Source organism: Hevea brasiliensis, chromosome 13 (genome assembly GCF_030052815.1).
Source record: "Hevea brasiliensis isolate MT/VB/25A 57/8 chromosome 13, ASM3005281v1, whole genome shotgun sequence".
NCBI lineage: Eukaryota > Viridiplantae > Streptophyta > Magnoliopsida > Malpighiales > Euphorbiaceae > Hevea > Hevea brasiliensis.
Window position 1 is genome coordinate 76,362,536 of NC_079505.1, and position 16,054 is coordinate 76,378,589.

The 16,054-nt window shown below is 37.3% G+C and overlaps 1 protein-coding gene across 1 annotated transcript; it reads right to left on the bottom strand.

Annotated features, from left to right (window-relative positions):
• Positions 1 to 855: 855 nt before the first annotated feature.
• LOC110646412 (vacuolar-sorting protein BRO1) lies at positions 856 to 9,689 on the bottom strand. Its single transcript, XM_021799834.2, has 8 exons — positions 8,857 to 9,689; positions 7,158 to 8,108; positions 6,780 to 6,869; positions 5,521 to 5,589; positions 3,862 to 4,002; positions 3,228 to 3,276; positions 1,905 to 2,008; positions 856 to 1,624 (listed from the first exon to the last, which is right to left on the bottom strand). The coding sequence occupies exons 1-8, from the start codon at positions 9,532 to 9,534 to the stop codon at positions 1,103 to 1,105; spliced, it is 2,604 nt and encodes an 867-aa protein (XP_021655526.2). The 5' UTR covers positions 9,535 to 9,689; the 3' UTR covers positions 856 to 1,102.
• Between the last annotated feature and the right edge of the window lie 6,365 nt (positions 9,690 to 16,054).

A 16,054-nucleotide genomic window follows, 5' to 3' on the forward strand; every position in this document is an offset into this window, starting at 1 on the left:
ATTAGCTTCAATTACCTTATAATTTAATTATAATTATTAGGTATCAAGCATTATTATGTAGCTTAGGTATTATAAATTTCACTTTGCCTTTGTTATGAGACCTAGAATTTTTTAAGGTAAATTACAAAAAGCTCTTTGGAATTTGGCAAATTTTGTACTTTGAATTTTTTTTTTTTTAAATGAATTAAATGTTGTCAAACTTTAATTTTCATTGCATTTAAGTTATGTCATTAAATTATCAAATGTTTTAGTTCCTAAGATATTATTTCTTGAACAATTTGTGAGCTTTCGAGTTTTCAAATGAAATAATTTTTTAATCTTTAAATATTAAGAGGTAAAAGATTAAAAATAATATATATATATATATATATATATATATATATATATATATATAAGGTGAATTAACACATGAAAGTAATAATTAAAGGATTTTTAGTTTCTAAAACTATTTATAATAATTCATTCGAACTTTTATGTTCATGGTGCAATTATTTGGAGCGACTGCTCGATGAACATTGGAAGATGAGAGATCAAGTTGGGAATGTATTTAACTCGTAAATTAGAAATAAGACTTCAAAATTAAATTTTAAACTAATAAGATGTATAGAGGATTATCTCAGGCTTAGCAGGCTTGTTAGGGGGAGTTTTTCTGTCAATCAATCCTTTTAAGTTTGAGACATTGACAATTTTCAATGTCTAACAAACACAGTCGGGAAAGGCTATTTGGGCCGCTGAGTTAATAGCCATGTCTAATTTTTATATGATGGTGCACTGCAATCCATCTTGACAAATCATAAAATTGTCTCAGATACTCAAAACTTACTAAATACAAGAAGAAGAAGGAGAACTAATATATTTCACAAATTAATAAGCTTTTATATATTAAACTTTGAACATGAACAGATGAATTCACATGAAATGTGATACAAGGAGGATTATGCAAATCAACGGATCACCTGCTAGCTACTCAAGATTTATTATGCTGTGCAACCAAATGTAAGATCTAGCTGAATTCAATCTATTCCACCAAGGATGGAATAAAGAACAATATTGCATCACAATTATAAAATTACATTGCCAGAGAAAATAACAGCCTACACAATCATTGCTTGTAGTAGCCACCTTGATGGGGAGGGGGGTATGGATTAGGAACAGTGTAAGGAGGTCGAGGAAATGATCCAGGTTGCTGTACATGAGCATTGTAGTATGGGCCCTGCCACGCTGGATAGGCAGGTTGGCCATATTCCTGACTTGTTGGGGGTGGTTGTTGAACCTGTGCAGGCTGGTAAGGTGCACCAGGATGGTAAGGTGGTGGCTGCTGGGAAGCAGCATAAGGCGGAGGAGGATGAGCATATCCAGGCAGTGTTGGCTGCTCAGGAGACTGGTAGTAAGGTGTTTGGGGCCGAAGGGGTACATTTTGAGGATCAACTGAAGGCTGTGGACTTGATCTTGGAGTTTGATGGGTCTGGTTCGCTGCAGAATAGTTGTAAGAACCTGTGTTCTTGCGGTCCTGAAAACTCAATCCCGCCATATGTCTCTGTACATCTTCAATCATTTCTCGGCATTGAATGCTTCTGGTCATCACAAAATCACTGCATTGCTGCTTGACATTGGTGATCGCATCCTGTTACAAAGAGATCTCATACATAAATCCATCCTTAATTTACAACTCAAAAGTATCATTTAAATAACCCAAAAAAAAAATTTCATATTATCCAGGCGTTAGGGCAAGAGCTTAGAAGGATGTGAAATTCAAAAAAATACACCAAAAAATATCCATGCGTAATAATTACAGTAAGCTGCTTAAAATAGACAGCTAAAAGGCAGTTGCAAAATATTCTACTCACAAAGTAGGAATTTAAAACTTGAAATTACAGCTGTAAGCAACAACTGCAATATTTTACCTGAAGAGTAACGTAGAACTTCAATCCCTCATTGATGTTCTCCTTTATTTCCCGGTACTTTGCCATAGCAGCCTGTATCTGCTTATAGCACTTCTCACGAGAGGCTGAAACAAAAATTGGAGGGAAAATCTGTCAAAGTTTATTTCTTTTTAAAATAAGAAGATGCAAACTAAGAACATCACCAGAACAAGAAATGCTCTTTCATATTAAGCCAAACTAAGGATCTTTGAGGACAAACATGCCAATTCAGGAGGGAAAATCAATCAAGGAAAAAATTACAACAGAAACTAGATATTCATGTTATTCTAGCAAAAAGGCTAGCCTTGAAACCATAACATGAAAAATTTATGGCAACGACATGTATAGTAAAAAAAGAACCATGGAGTTTGAAATACTACCTAATATTTACCATTAGTTTCCCAAAATGGATACACTGATACACTTAAAATGAGCTTTAAAATATAGAAAACTAGCTTGAAGCCACATTGCAACATACAAGAAATAAATGACAAAGAAACAAAAGGGTACATGCAAAAACGCCAGCATCCTTTGACAACCTTATATACAACCAAAAAAAGTGAGATGAAACTTATCCCATGTCACTATGAATTTCCATAAACTACTTCTTTCGCTTAATATTTGTTGCATGGCTTTCCAACACGAATAAAATATATTGCCTACTAATGTCCCCACTGAAATATTAAGGCCGCATCACTGTACCAGATTTTATTAATTTATTTAAACTGTCAATGTATTACAGGGCTTTAGTGACAAAAACCTTATTCGTACTTACCCCGGGCATGCATGCCAATTTGAGTGACAAATATAGGTGAAAACAAGGTAGACCAAGACCAAATCTTGGAACTAATACTCATCAGTCATCACACCAACATTATGATTAAATTATCTGAAACAAATACTCATGCCCAACATAGATAAGAAACAGGTAGACTAACACCATATCATGAGATGGACACCTATCACACAAAAATCAAACAAAATGAACCATCTTAACCCTGTCCGCAGTTTGCTGCACAGACACTCCTGCATCTGACGAAGGCCTCTCATTCAAAGGCATCGTAACTAATATTTGCAGAATTGAACACTCTAGGTCATAATTTCATATATGATACTAATGAATATATGTACTAAATTACAGCATTCACATGTAAAACTCAAACTAGGTTATAAATTCCTGAATACTGGTTACAGAGAATGCTAAACTCCAATTTATACTCCAAATCTAAATAAGCAGCATAGTGTACCTCTTTGTGCATTTAAGTGAGAGACATTCATAAGTAGAACAATAAAAACAAAACATACCTTTGTAATCTTCAAGATTGAAGACAGCAGAAAATTCCTCATTTTGAGCCTGTAGGCAAGGACAATCTAAAATTTTAGGAAGGGTAAGTGTTTTCATAACATGATAACTATTTGATAGAGAACTTCAATAACTGCAACCTTAATTTAAGTAGAGGGTCATTCAATTCTAAAGAAGCATATGAAGTCATTCATTAATAACAAAACAAAATCAGTTAAAATCCAGTTTATCCATGGTGATTATGGTGCAGTATGTAATTGTAAACAACCCCCCTCTCCCCCTCTCTCTTTCTCTTTTCATTTAATATTTGGGCTACACAAAGGAGTCAGCCCTCACCAGCTACACATAGTTACTCTCCAACTTCAAATCACAGCATAAATACAACAAGAACAACATTATAAAACCCCAAATCTCAGTAGCAGTGAGTGTCAAATTAATAATGGATATATGCTAACAAGAAAAATAACATCACAAATACGATAAAAACAATTAAAAAAAATGAAAGTATAGTTCAACAAAGAACATTTTCTAGTTATCATTCAGGTTTTTTAATTAGGCAACAAGCATTCCTAGCCATTAAACAACCAAATATTATAGCAGATATCCAAATGACCATTGAAGATTAAAGAAATAGACCTGAATTTGCAACAATACTTGTTCTTGTGCCTCAATATTTTGGGCAATATCCTCACAGATTTGGTCATATTTGGCTATCTCTTTCCTAAAAAGATCTTCATAGGAACCAGTAGATGTCATCAACTTTGGTAGTATGTCATCCTGAAATCATATAGAAATGACCTAAACGTCAAATGAAGAGAAAGCAGCACAAGAAAATAATGGGACAGAGAATGCTCAAGCATATAGCATGATACATCCAACACAATGAAAATGTGATTCAAAGAGCAAATAACAACTATTTGATTCATGACAAGAAAATGTGCAAGTACAATAAAATGGTAACGGACTTCTATCATTAAGAGTGGGCAAAGAAAAAAAAGCAATCCGTAAAAAACAGATTAACTAAACTGACTGGTTTCATATATGGTTTTTTACTTTATAAACATGATGGTTATCAAAACCAAACCTACGTGCGTAAGATTAAAATTTATCACATGTAAATATTCTTCCAACATTTTCAATTTTCAACCATGCGTATAATTTTCTTTCAATATAATATTTAATTAATATATAAAATTAGTATATTACAATATAATGATAATATGTGTATAAATCATAATAATAGCAGTAAAGAATATTTAAAAAAAAATGAATTTTTGCCAGAAAATGACCACTGTAAAAGTTTTTGCTAGTGAAACTTAAGTTTGAATTATTAAAATAAATTTAATAAGGCTCATTAACAAGAAATTTAGGTAAACCATGAACCAAAATGGTGAAAACTGATAAGAGAGATTAATTGATGTTACTGGTTTGGTTCCAAAAATTTCTGATAATTTTGGTTAGCCAAACCAAACACAATAGAAACAGAATATTAAACAAGTAGCTATGCTCTATTCTAGAGCACCATGGAGCCAGCTCAGTGTTACCTAATTAATTGCCTCCTCCCCCCCTTTAAAAAGAAAAAAAAAAAAACGAATGGCATTCCAGAATGCACAGTCCAGACATGATACATTCGTGAACCAAACGTGAAAATTCTCCATCGAAATTTTGTCTTTTTAATACAGTGATTCTGTTTAAATGGGAATTTAACTAGTGATTTAAGGTGTTAAGTCACCCTAGAACTCTACATCCTTACAAAGTCTATTTAATTAGAATAGGTCTCTTTCTATTTAAGGCTTTCCTATTTAAGTTGCACTCTACTACTTAAATTTTAAATTTTAAAATTTGAACTTCAAACATTAATTTTACAAGTTGTTTGAGACTTTTTTATGTGTGTGTGTGTGTGTGTGTGTGTGGTTTGCACGTATTAATCTAACGACCCAAATCAACCTAATCTACCGTTCCGCGACCCCAAGTAGCGTTCCAACTAAGCTCACCCCCTACGTATGTACCCCGTACCTAGGGAAGTTCCATACCTTACCAGTTCCACAAACAAAAGCAAACTATGAAAAAGGTAACACTGAGCCAGGTAATCCAGTTTTATGGCATATTGAATTGAAAAGAATCTATAAAGTCCAATAGAGTCTGGTTCATGCAGCTTAATGTGTCATAAATCATCCTAATTTTAGTAAATTCTTTAAAAAGTAAAACAGAAAAAAAAAAAGAGGGAAAAGACATAGGGAAAAACAGTCAGCAGGCAACAAATAAATTTGACTGAGAAGAGATACTTATACACACCTTCCTTTTCATTTCCTTGAGCATATCTTCAAGACCAGCCCTTTGAGCACCTAGAATCTCCAATTGCCTCTGCATAATTCAGCAGGCAAAGACTGTCATTGTCAATTGTGTATAAAAGTAGGTCATATCAGAACTAACTCCAGAAATGGAATTTGTCAAGGACCAAATCAAGGTTTACACCATTAATCATTCTTAGGTTCCTTTGCCAATAAAGTAATACTTCTTTCTCTCAGTTTTTTCATTAAACTATTTTTCCGATATTCGCATATTAAAGTTTTAGTTCACATCCTTCTGTCTGATTTTTATCACATTCCACATTTATCTGTTGCATGATAACCAGGATATCAGTTCATAACCAGGATATCAGTTCACCTAACAAAATAATTATTTTATTGCTCCACTTGCTAATTACAGCAATTTTGTTATTTCACAAGCAAATAAATTACCATTTGTGATGTCAACATTCAATTTGCCTTCCGTATTCTAGCAAGTATAGGTTGGCGGGCTGTGGGCATACAAAATAGACTTGTGTTTCTATCTTATGTTTTAGTTTCTTTCCTCTTTTTTCCGCCTTTGGTGCAGTTTGTTTTTCAAGATACACTACCTGTGACTAGATCATTCTCATCTTTATCAAAGCTTTATATTGGCAACAGCATGTATTATCAATTGCAACACACCAAGCTAGTTTTGGAAAAGTAATATGTGTTCTTCCTAGCTCCTAAGGCGTATGCCATTAAATGCTTCAGGGAAACTTGCCATACAACATGCCATCAAGTGAAGAAGACAACATTGACAAACTTAACACCATGCATAGGAGTAGGTCAGGGGAGGTTAAAAGAGTGAAATATAATTAGAAATAGAAATTAACATCTAACCTTGTTTGGGAGTTTATTTCAGGATGTAAAGTTAATGTCCAATTTCTTAACCCTCAAATTGCGGGTTAAAGGATGGAACTCAAAGTATTTAAATTTTTCTTTGAGTATCACATGGTAAGAGCAATTAACCTTCCTTCACGTTCTACACCATTCCCCTCCTTCACCTCCATTAACTTTCCTTTCCAACACCCTTAAAAAACCCACAGAATGAATAAAACACAGAGACTTGAACAACATGATGCAGACACAGAAGAAGAACCTCCTTTCTTCCTTTCCCTCTTTCAGGGTCACACTTAAGAGGAAAATCAATAAAAAGAGATAAAATAATAAAAAAGCACAAATTTAAAATCAATCACAAAGTTTAGCATTGAAAGAAGAATGTACCAAGCTCTGCTTCAGGGACCCCACTATAGCATCTTCATTGGCATCCAAAGACATTATTGGCCTAGACAGAGTTGGAAGAGCAGATTCTATCTGATAAGAGCAAAAGCCAATTGAAATTACAAAACATTTAGTACACCAACAGAGTAGAACAGTTTGTATCTTCTTATAATACAACCCTTTCTCAACGGAATTTAACAGAAGAAGGACTTCTAATCCCAGATATGGTTGTCTCTTGTTCACACATCAATCTGAGTCACATAGATCACATGAATATAGAGACTGGCACAAATTATCATGCACATTCCTAAAAACTTATAAGCAAATATATATCTTTTGTGATATACATGAAAAACAACGCATGATATTTGAAACACATACTGGTCGGCGATCAAGGATTGACATGAGTGCAGAATGATCCCTCACAGAACGTTCAATTCTGCCATCACTGTCTGAAGCTTGCTTTAAGTTAGCTGCAAATCTATTTAACCTATCCTGCAAGTTCTTTGTCAGAGTGCTGGATTGAGGCCTAGTCCAACGTGTACCAAATTGGCTTCTAAACTGCGCATCTTCTGTTGCTTCTTTCTGCAAAAGCTCCTCAGTCTGGACCAGCAATTCTTGGTTCACCCTTCTCAAATCTCTAAGTTGTTGTAACTCAGCTTCCAAACCAGCTGGGCCCCCACTAATCTGCACAGCTTCCACATCTTCCTTAAGATCTGTTGGAAGTGTAAAATTTCCTTCCAAAGCAAGAATTGAATCTGGCAGGTCCATTTCCTTGAGCCTCACTCGAGTCAGTTCACTGGCTTGCTGTAATTTCTCAGCTTGTATCCTGATTATGTCATCAACCATTTCAGTATACCTTGAAAGAGCCTTTGCACTACTGTCTGGAACAAGACTTGCAAACATCTTTTCCTTGCTTGCATCTAGTACCTCATTCATTGACATTGGCTTCACCATTGAAAACGCTGGAAGAGGAGGCAAGGAACTTTGGGAAGGAATCCTCATGAGATAAACTCTATCATTTTCCTTCACGGCCCTCTCCAGGTTGCGATTGATATTGGCTTCCAGCTTGCTGATTGCTTCCAGAAGCTGTGCTGCAGCCCCTTTTGAGTTTTTCTTTGCCTCAGCTAAGGCACTAATCCCACTCCTCAACCGTGCAATTTCTTCTGCAACTTCTTCTTTCTCGTGCAATTCTAAACCATATCTATAACAAGCTTCAGCATAGAATAGAGCTGCCTTCAACTGGACATGAGCAATCCAAGGCTTGTCAAAATGATCCTTCAGAGGTGCAACATTCAGTGCTGCTAAAGCTTCCTCATAGTACAGCCCAACCTGCAATCATTTGCATCCCATAGAAATTTAAAACAAATCCAAACAACCACAAAATCAACATGGAAAAATGTCATACATCTTCATCTTCATGTCATGGCTCAATTGCATATAAAGTTTACACATAATTATGAAATACAATAGCTCAGGCTCCTACACACATAATGCAGTTGAGTTACATGGACGTCAAATCAGTAAAGTTTACAACATTTTGCCATTCATGGGAAAGCATAAGTTTTTCCACAACTTTAAGAATTCTATAAAATATGCAGCTTAACTATAGCAAACTGGCATCAGTAAGGTATTGCTAAGTGACAGAAATAGCAATTAACTTCACAAAGTTCTGGACAAAAGCTTCTTATGACATTGTGCCCATATTGCATTCACTACATGCTCTTAAAGACAGTAGTTATATGATCTAATCACTTAAACCATAAGACTAAACACAAATGTAACGTTTCAAGCAGCTACAATCATTTTTGCAGTTCTATGAAAACAAAACATTTATCGCAGCTTAGTGAGTACATTAATCCAGTAAAAGTGACATGAAGAAGTCACTTGTTCCACAAACCAGTCTCACAATTCAGCTAAATTTAGCCCTTCTAGACAAGCCAGATGATCTATTCATTAGTATAAGAAGACAGATTGTTCGGAATTCCCAAAAAAAAAAATCTAAAACTTCCAAAATTTCACCATCATCATCATCAACAAATGAAGCCAACAAATAATAAGTAAAAAAAATTCCACCAACCTGCCTTGCAATCTTGGCACAGACCCCTGGGGTACTCCCTTTGGCAATGGTATTCTCAAACACACACTCCTGCGCTTGAGCCAGCATCAGCCTCTCCAACATACCCGCACACTCCACCGACACATCCACCGTGGTACTCGACCCTATCGATGCCTTGGTCGCAGCATTATCCCTCAGATAAGCAAACGCCCCGGCAGCAGCAATAAACGCATGAATTGCCTGCCGTCTCCCCTCCACGGTGGCCCGATCAAAAGAAAGCCCAATCTGACTATAGACGGCACCCAAATTGAAAAGCACTGCGGCCTTCTCCAAATGGATATTCTGCTGAGACGCTTTCTGCTTCTGCTTAAAGGTGTCGTACCAGACAAACGTCACCGTGTTGATGTGATCCTTGTCGGGGGAGATGGGGAAGCGGGTCTCGACCAAGCAAAGGGCTTTGAAGTAATTCTGAAGGAGGTCACGGCGGGAGGTGGGTGAAGGGTCGGATTGGCGTTCAAGGTCAGAGCGATACTGCTTAAGTGTTTGGAGGTCGTCATCAAGGTTCTGGGCCTCGCGCTCGGAGTAGACCATGGAGATGTAGTTGCGAAGTGGACGGTAGAGGTCGAGGGAGGTCGTTTTCTTCTCGTAGACTGCAAGCATGATGTTGGTGGTGGCCGCGGCGGAGGATTGGGCGGCCATGGTAGGAGAATTGGATTGACGATTTACAGTATTGTGATGTTTTGATCGAGGGATTATTGACTATGATAAATTTCAGTTTTGAAACTTTCTTTTTCTTCCTAGCGAATTTTCCTGTAATGAAAAACCAAACAAAAATGGCTGTAGACCGTAGAGCGAAATTTTCACTGTTTTTGATATTTGGGATGATTCCGACTATTTTGTCAATAAAAATATTTTTTTAATTTATTTTTATAAAAATTATTTAATTAACATAAATATATTTTTAGAGATTAATTTATTTTTTATAAAATATTTATTATATTAAAAAAATGTGTTTTTATATAAAATAAAATTATTTTATTACAAAAAAATAAAATAATTTTATGAAATTTTATAATTTATTTTATTTAATTTTTGAAATGGATTTTTTTTAAATAATTAATTATGAAAATTTTATTAATTTAACAAAAAATAAAAATTTTCATATAAAAAAATAAATATAATATTTTTAAAAAATTTAATATATAAATTATATATGTCAAATTTTATTCAAAAGTTATAGGAATAGATTACTCAATCATCATAGGATTATTTTCGAAAAATGATATTTTTTTTTACATAAAGTGTACCAGTATATGTAATATTAGTATTATTTTAATTATTTTAGTATTTCATGTGGAACTTGTTTTTGTAATTTTTTAATAAAATTTGTAACATATATAATTTATTTACTACATTTAAAAAATATTATTTGCGGTTTTTATGTAAGAAAACTTTACTTTTTCTAAAATTTAATAAGATAAATTACAAAATTTTGTGAAATTATATTATTTTCTGTAATAAAATAATTTGTAATATGATAAGTAATTATAAATTACACTTTATTTTAATATAATTAATGCCGATTAAAACTGAGAATATAGTTTGGCCAAATAAATATTTAAATCATCTATCCTATCTAGAATTAACTCATTAAATACCTAAATTAAAATTATATTGACCACCTTAATTTATAAAAATTATAATAATTAAATATAAATTAATTATGTCATAAAAAATAGTTCCATTTGTTAACCTTATCTTAAATAAAAAATATTATTTCTAATTTTAAAAACTTTTTAAGAAACTTTGAGTTTAATTCTCTTTGTTAATATTTTTAAACAATAATTTTATATTAATCAATTAAACTGATCAGATCACATTGATTTATTATTTCAGCTGTAATATTTATTAGATCACACTAGATCACTTTTTTATCTGATTTAATTATAAATGTTTGTCACGACCCAACCTATGGGCCGGACCGGCACTAGGACCTGGGCCAGCCTAAAGCCCCCGAGGCCCGTAGTAAGCCTAACTGTTCATTTACCCAATGCTGAGGGCCATTTGGGCCCAATTTCAAGAAAACAAACGGACAGAGTCCGGCCATAAAATGGACTTACCAACGGGGAGTTTTTGACTCACCCGACCTGTAAACACAATAAACAATCCATTGGGGAGCTCAGCTCACCCTCCACATACTCATCAACATAATAATAAATGGGAGCTCAGCTCCCTCATCCAATCCATCAAAACAGACTTAAAATATTAAGTTTACAGGTCCAACATGATAATAATATTACAGACCAAATTCAAATAATTACTGCTAACACATGCGGAAATTCTAAGAGTAAATAAAATTACACAAATATCGATAAACAACCTGCGAAGTATAAAAGCAGGTTAACCCAGAATAAATATCCTCCTGTAGCCTGTAAAAATTTTTGAACAGGAGTGAGCGTTCGACTCAGAGAGTAAAATATCAATCTTAACTATAATCTCTATAACTATCTGAACTAATGCACCCTGTGGAGTGAAATGCAACATAAACAATATTTTCACATCATAACATCAAAAAGGTAATTTGGAGCACTCACACACCTGTAGTATCAATCATAACATATGGGGCCGATCCCTATCTGACTCTCTTAAATCCAACTTTGATGCCGGTGAATTACTCAAGCTCGGACTTCCACTTAATAACCAAATCGAGGTCCCAGTGAATTACTCAAGCCGTGACTACCCCTCGAAGGAACGGGTCCCAATGAATTACTCAAGCGTGACTACCCCGTCCTATCCATAGTCCACACCACATCACACGCACGCCAACGCACGCTGCCGCTCCAAATTACCACAACAACATTCATGGCACATTATGATTATGAATGCAACATAATTCGTGCCTAGAGTTTAACTACATAAATATATGCATATAAGTGATGCATGGGCATGCTGAACATATAATAATATCGAAATTACAATTAAAATTAATATTTTACTCACAAACTTGACGACAAATTACTGTGGCGGCTGGGCGGAGGAAGAAGGCTGTCCCGGCTCACCTGACAATCATATTACATTTATTTAATACAATCTGACTCAATACAAACAAAGAAAAGACCAATTACGTCCTAAGTCGTGCCGAAAATCCGGCAGAGTCTCCCCTATACCTAGGACCTACCCAACCTGCAAAAGGGTTCAAAACACACTTCTATACTCACAATCCATATATCAACAGTTCAATTACATCACACAGCCCCTCCTGGGCCCATCAAATCAGTCATCCATCACAATATGCAAAATTTCAATTTAGTCCTTATTATTGATCATTTTTGCAAAAACTGCCCAAACAAGCTCTAAAAATTATAAAACTTTGCCCCGCGGTCCTTAGCAATATTACTAAGCTATTGCAAAAAGAATCGTAATTTTCTAAGCTACCACGAATATTTTATGGATTTTTAATCCTATTTAAGCACTAGAAAATTACGTAAAAACAAGGTTCGGGTTTACCTTTGCCGATTCCGACTTCTGGAACGCGCTTGGGATGTCTGACAATGGGGGGCTAGCCAAAACCTCGGCCCAATTCGGGCACTTTTCGATAGCAGTGCATGCGGCGAAATTTGCGAACCGGTCAATCGCCGAATTTCGCTAATCGAGGATACCTACACGAAGCCCATAACACGGGGGTTAGTACATAAATTTTTCAGAATTTTCTAAGCTCATTTAATGCTCGGAAAAACACTGCGAATTTCCGTGGGACCCACCGAAAAACAGTGTCGGAAAAATTCGAAATTTATGTCGTTGCGAAGCTCTCGACGAATGGAGCGTGCTGGTGGCCTCGGTTTTCTCGTGGGATTCACGGTTTTCGAGAAATCTAGCCCAAAAGTCGAAATGGGCTAAAATCTTCCCGAGCAAAAATCGGACAATCCGCTCGATGGATTTCGGCGTTCTTGGTGTCTATGGAAAGCTCTCGCCGAGTAGATGATTTTGGACACAAGACCCGGTCCAATTGGTGGCCGGATCGGCCGGATTTGGCCGAGGAAGTCGAAGCGATGCGCGCAGGAGAGATCGCGCGTTTCAGGCCGTTACGGGCGGCTGCCAGTGGCAGGGGACGGTGGGGCGCCGGCGAGGACGCAGGGAGGCGGCGGCAGGGGAGGGGAGGAGAGAGAAAAGAGAGAGAGAAGGGGAGAGGGACGCGCGCGCGGGGAAAGAAAAGGAAGAAGGAAAAAGGGCCGGTCCGATTCGACCGGTCCGATCCGATCCGGTTCGATTCGGCCGGTTCGATTCGAAATACAAAATTTTTGAATTTTTACTCTACCTCGGGACCGAAAACGAGATCCAAAAATTCCGAAAAAAATTTCGTAAAACTCAGAAAAATACGTAGACTCCAAATATATTTTTAGTTTTGCCACGTGGTCTTTAAATTAATTTTTAAAAATCATCAAAGTTTATATTTTCGGAAAATCGAACCCGATTTTTAAAATCCGAAAAATCTCAAAAAAATTCCTAAAATTTAAATAAAATTAAAATACCAAAATGCTCATAAAAATTAAAATTTAGGGTGTTACATTTTTCCCCTTACGTAAAAATTCGTCCTCGAATTTTTACACAAGGCAGAATAAAGCACATGATTATACATTGAACAAATAAGGGTACTTGCTGCGCATGTCCCGTTCTGACTCCCAGGTGCACTCTTCCACTGACTGACTCCTCCACAAAACCTTAACCATAGGGATCTGTTTTGATCTTAGCTGTCTTACTTGGTAGTCCACTATGGCTACAGGTTGCTCCTCAAATGTCAAATTTTCTTTTAGCTCTATCACATCCGGCTGCAGTACATGAGAAGGATCGGGAATGTATTTCCTGAGCATGGAGATGTGAAACACAGGATGAACGTGAGAAAGGTTGGGTGGTAGCTCCAACCTAGGCAATCGCTCCAACTCTATCAAGAACCTCAAAAGGTCCGATATACCGAGGTGCCAACTTGCCCTTCTTTACCGAATCTCATGACTCCCTTCATTGGAGATATCTTGAGAATACATAGTCGCCATCGCAAACTCCACATCCCTCCGTCTGGGTGCATAACTCTTCTGCTTCATCGAAAGCCGCCTCGCTTGTTCCCTGATTAAAGGAACTACCTCTGAAGTGTACTGCACTAGGTCTACATCATGCACCCTTGCTTCCCCCATTTCTGTCCAACACAGAGGAGACCTACACTTTCTTCCATATAGCGCCTCATAGGGTGCCATCCCTATGCTGGAGTGATAACTGTTGTTGTAGGCAAACTCCACCAAAGCTAGCTGCTCATCCCATTGACCTCCAAAATCCAAGACACTCATGCGAAGCATGTCTTCCAGTGTTTGGATTGTCCTTTCGGACTGTCCGTCTGTCTGAGGGTGGAAAGTCAGATCAAGTTCAATTGTGTGCCAAGTGCCTCCTGCAACTTTCTCCAAAACTGAGAAGTGAACTGGGGCCCTCTGTCAGATATTATGGAAGCCGGAACTCCATGCAATCTGACTATTTCTCGAATATAGAGCCGAGCATACTGTGCCACAGAATATGTAGTCTTCACAGGTAAGAAGTGAGCTGATTTGGTCAAGCGGTCTACAATTACCCATATCGAATCATATCCTCGCGTGGTACGAGGCAACCCAGTTACAAAATCCATAGTGATCATTTCCCACTTCCATTCTGGGATAGGGAGCTCTTGCAGCTTCCCTGACGGTCTCTGGTGTTCAAACTTCACCTTCTGACAAGTCAAGCACTTGGACACAAAATCTGCGATGTCTCTCTTCATGCCATTCCACCAATAGCTATCTTTCACATCATGGTACATCTTGGTGGAACCTGGATGGACACTGTAAAGTGTGTAGTGTGCCTCTTGCATGATTTCATTTCTGAGATTGTCCACATCGGGCACACATATCCTAGAACCTTGCACTAGGGCGCCATCATTGGCAAATCCAAACTCACCACCTTCGCCTTGCTGTACTCTTTCTATGATCTTCATCAATTGTTGGTCTCTGTGCTGGGAAACTCTAACTCTGTCCCTCAAGTCTGGCCTCACTGAAAAGTGAGCCAACAATACCCCCTCATTTGACAGATCTAGGATTAAACCTTGATCCATCAACTCATGTACCTCCCGAATCAACGGTCTCTTCTCTACTGAAATGTGCGCCAAACTGCCAGAAGATTTTCTCGCCGGAGCATCCGCCACAACATTGGCCTTCCAGTGGTGGTACCGATGGTGCAATCATAGTCTTTCAGAAGCTCCATCCATCTCCTCTGTCTCAAGTTTAAATCCCTCTGCTGGAAGATGTACTTCAAACTTTTATGGTCGGTGTATATCTCGCACACTTCACCATACAGATAGTGTCTCCAGATTTTTAGTGCAAAGATTACAGCCGCCATTTCCAAATCATGGGTGGGGTAGTTCTGCTCATGCCTCTTCAGCTGCCTTGAAGCATAAGCCACTACCTTTCCATTCTGCATCAACACACACCCTAGGCCAACTCTGGAGGCGTCACAATACACGGTGTATCCTTCACCACTCACAGGTAGTGTCAACACAGGGGCAGTGGTTAGACACTCCTTAAGCTTCTGGAAACTCACCTCACAGTCATCTGTCCAAATGAATGGAACATTCTTCCTGGTCAACTTAGTTAGGGGAGCCGCTATCCTGGAGAAATCTTGTACAAAACGCCTGTAGTAGCCAGCTAAACCCAGAAAACTTCGCACCTCAGTGACTGTTGTAGGCCTAAGCCAATCAGTTACAGCTTCAATTTTCTTGGGATCCACTTGAATACCGTCACTTGAAACCACGTGTCCCAAGAATGAGATGCTTTCTAGCCAAAATTCACATTTTGAAAATTTGGCATATAGCTGGTGCTCCCTCAACGTCTGCAACACCATCCTCAAGTGCCACACGTGTTCTTCCTCGGTCCGAGAGTATACCAAAATGTCATCTATGAATACGATGACAAAACGGTCCAAAAATGGCTTGAACACCCTGTTCATCAGGTCCATGAAGGCTGCTGGTGCATTAGTGAGTCCAAAAGACATCACCAAGAACTCATAATGACCATATCTTGTCCTGAAAGCCGTTTTGGACACATCCTCATTCCTGATTCTCAACTGATGGTAGCCTGATCGCAGGTCTATCTTGGAAAAGAATCTAGCTCCTTGGAGCTGATCAAACAAATCATCGATCCGAGGAAGTGGA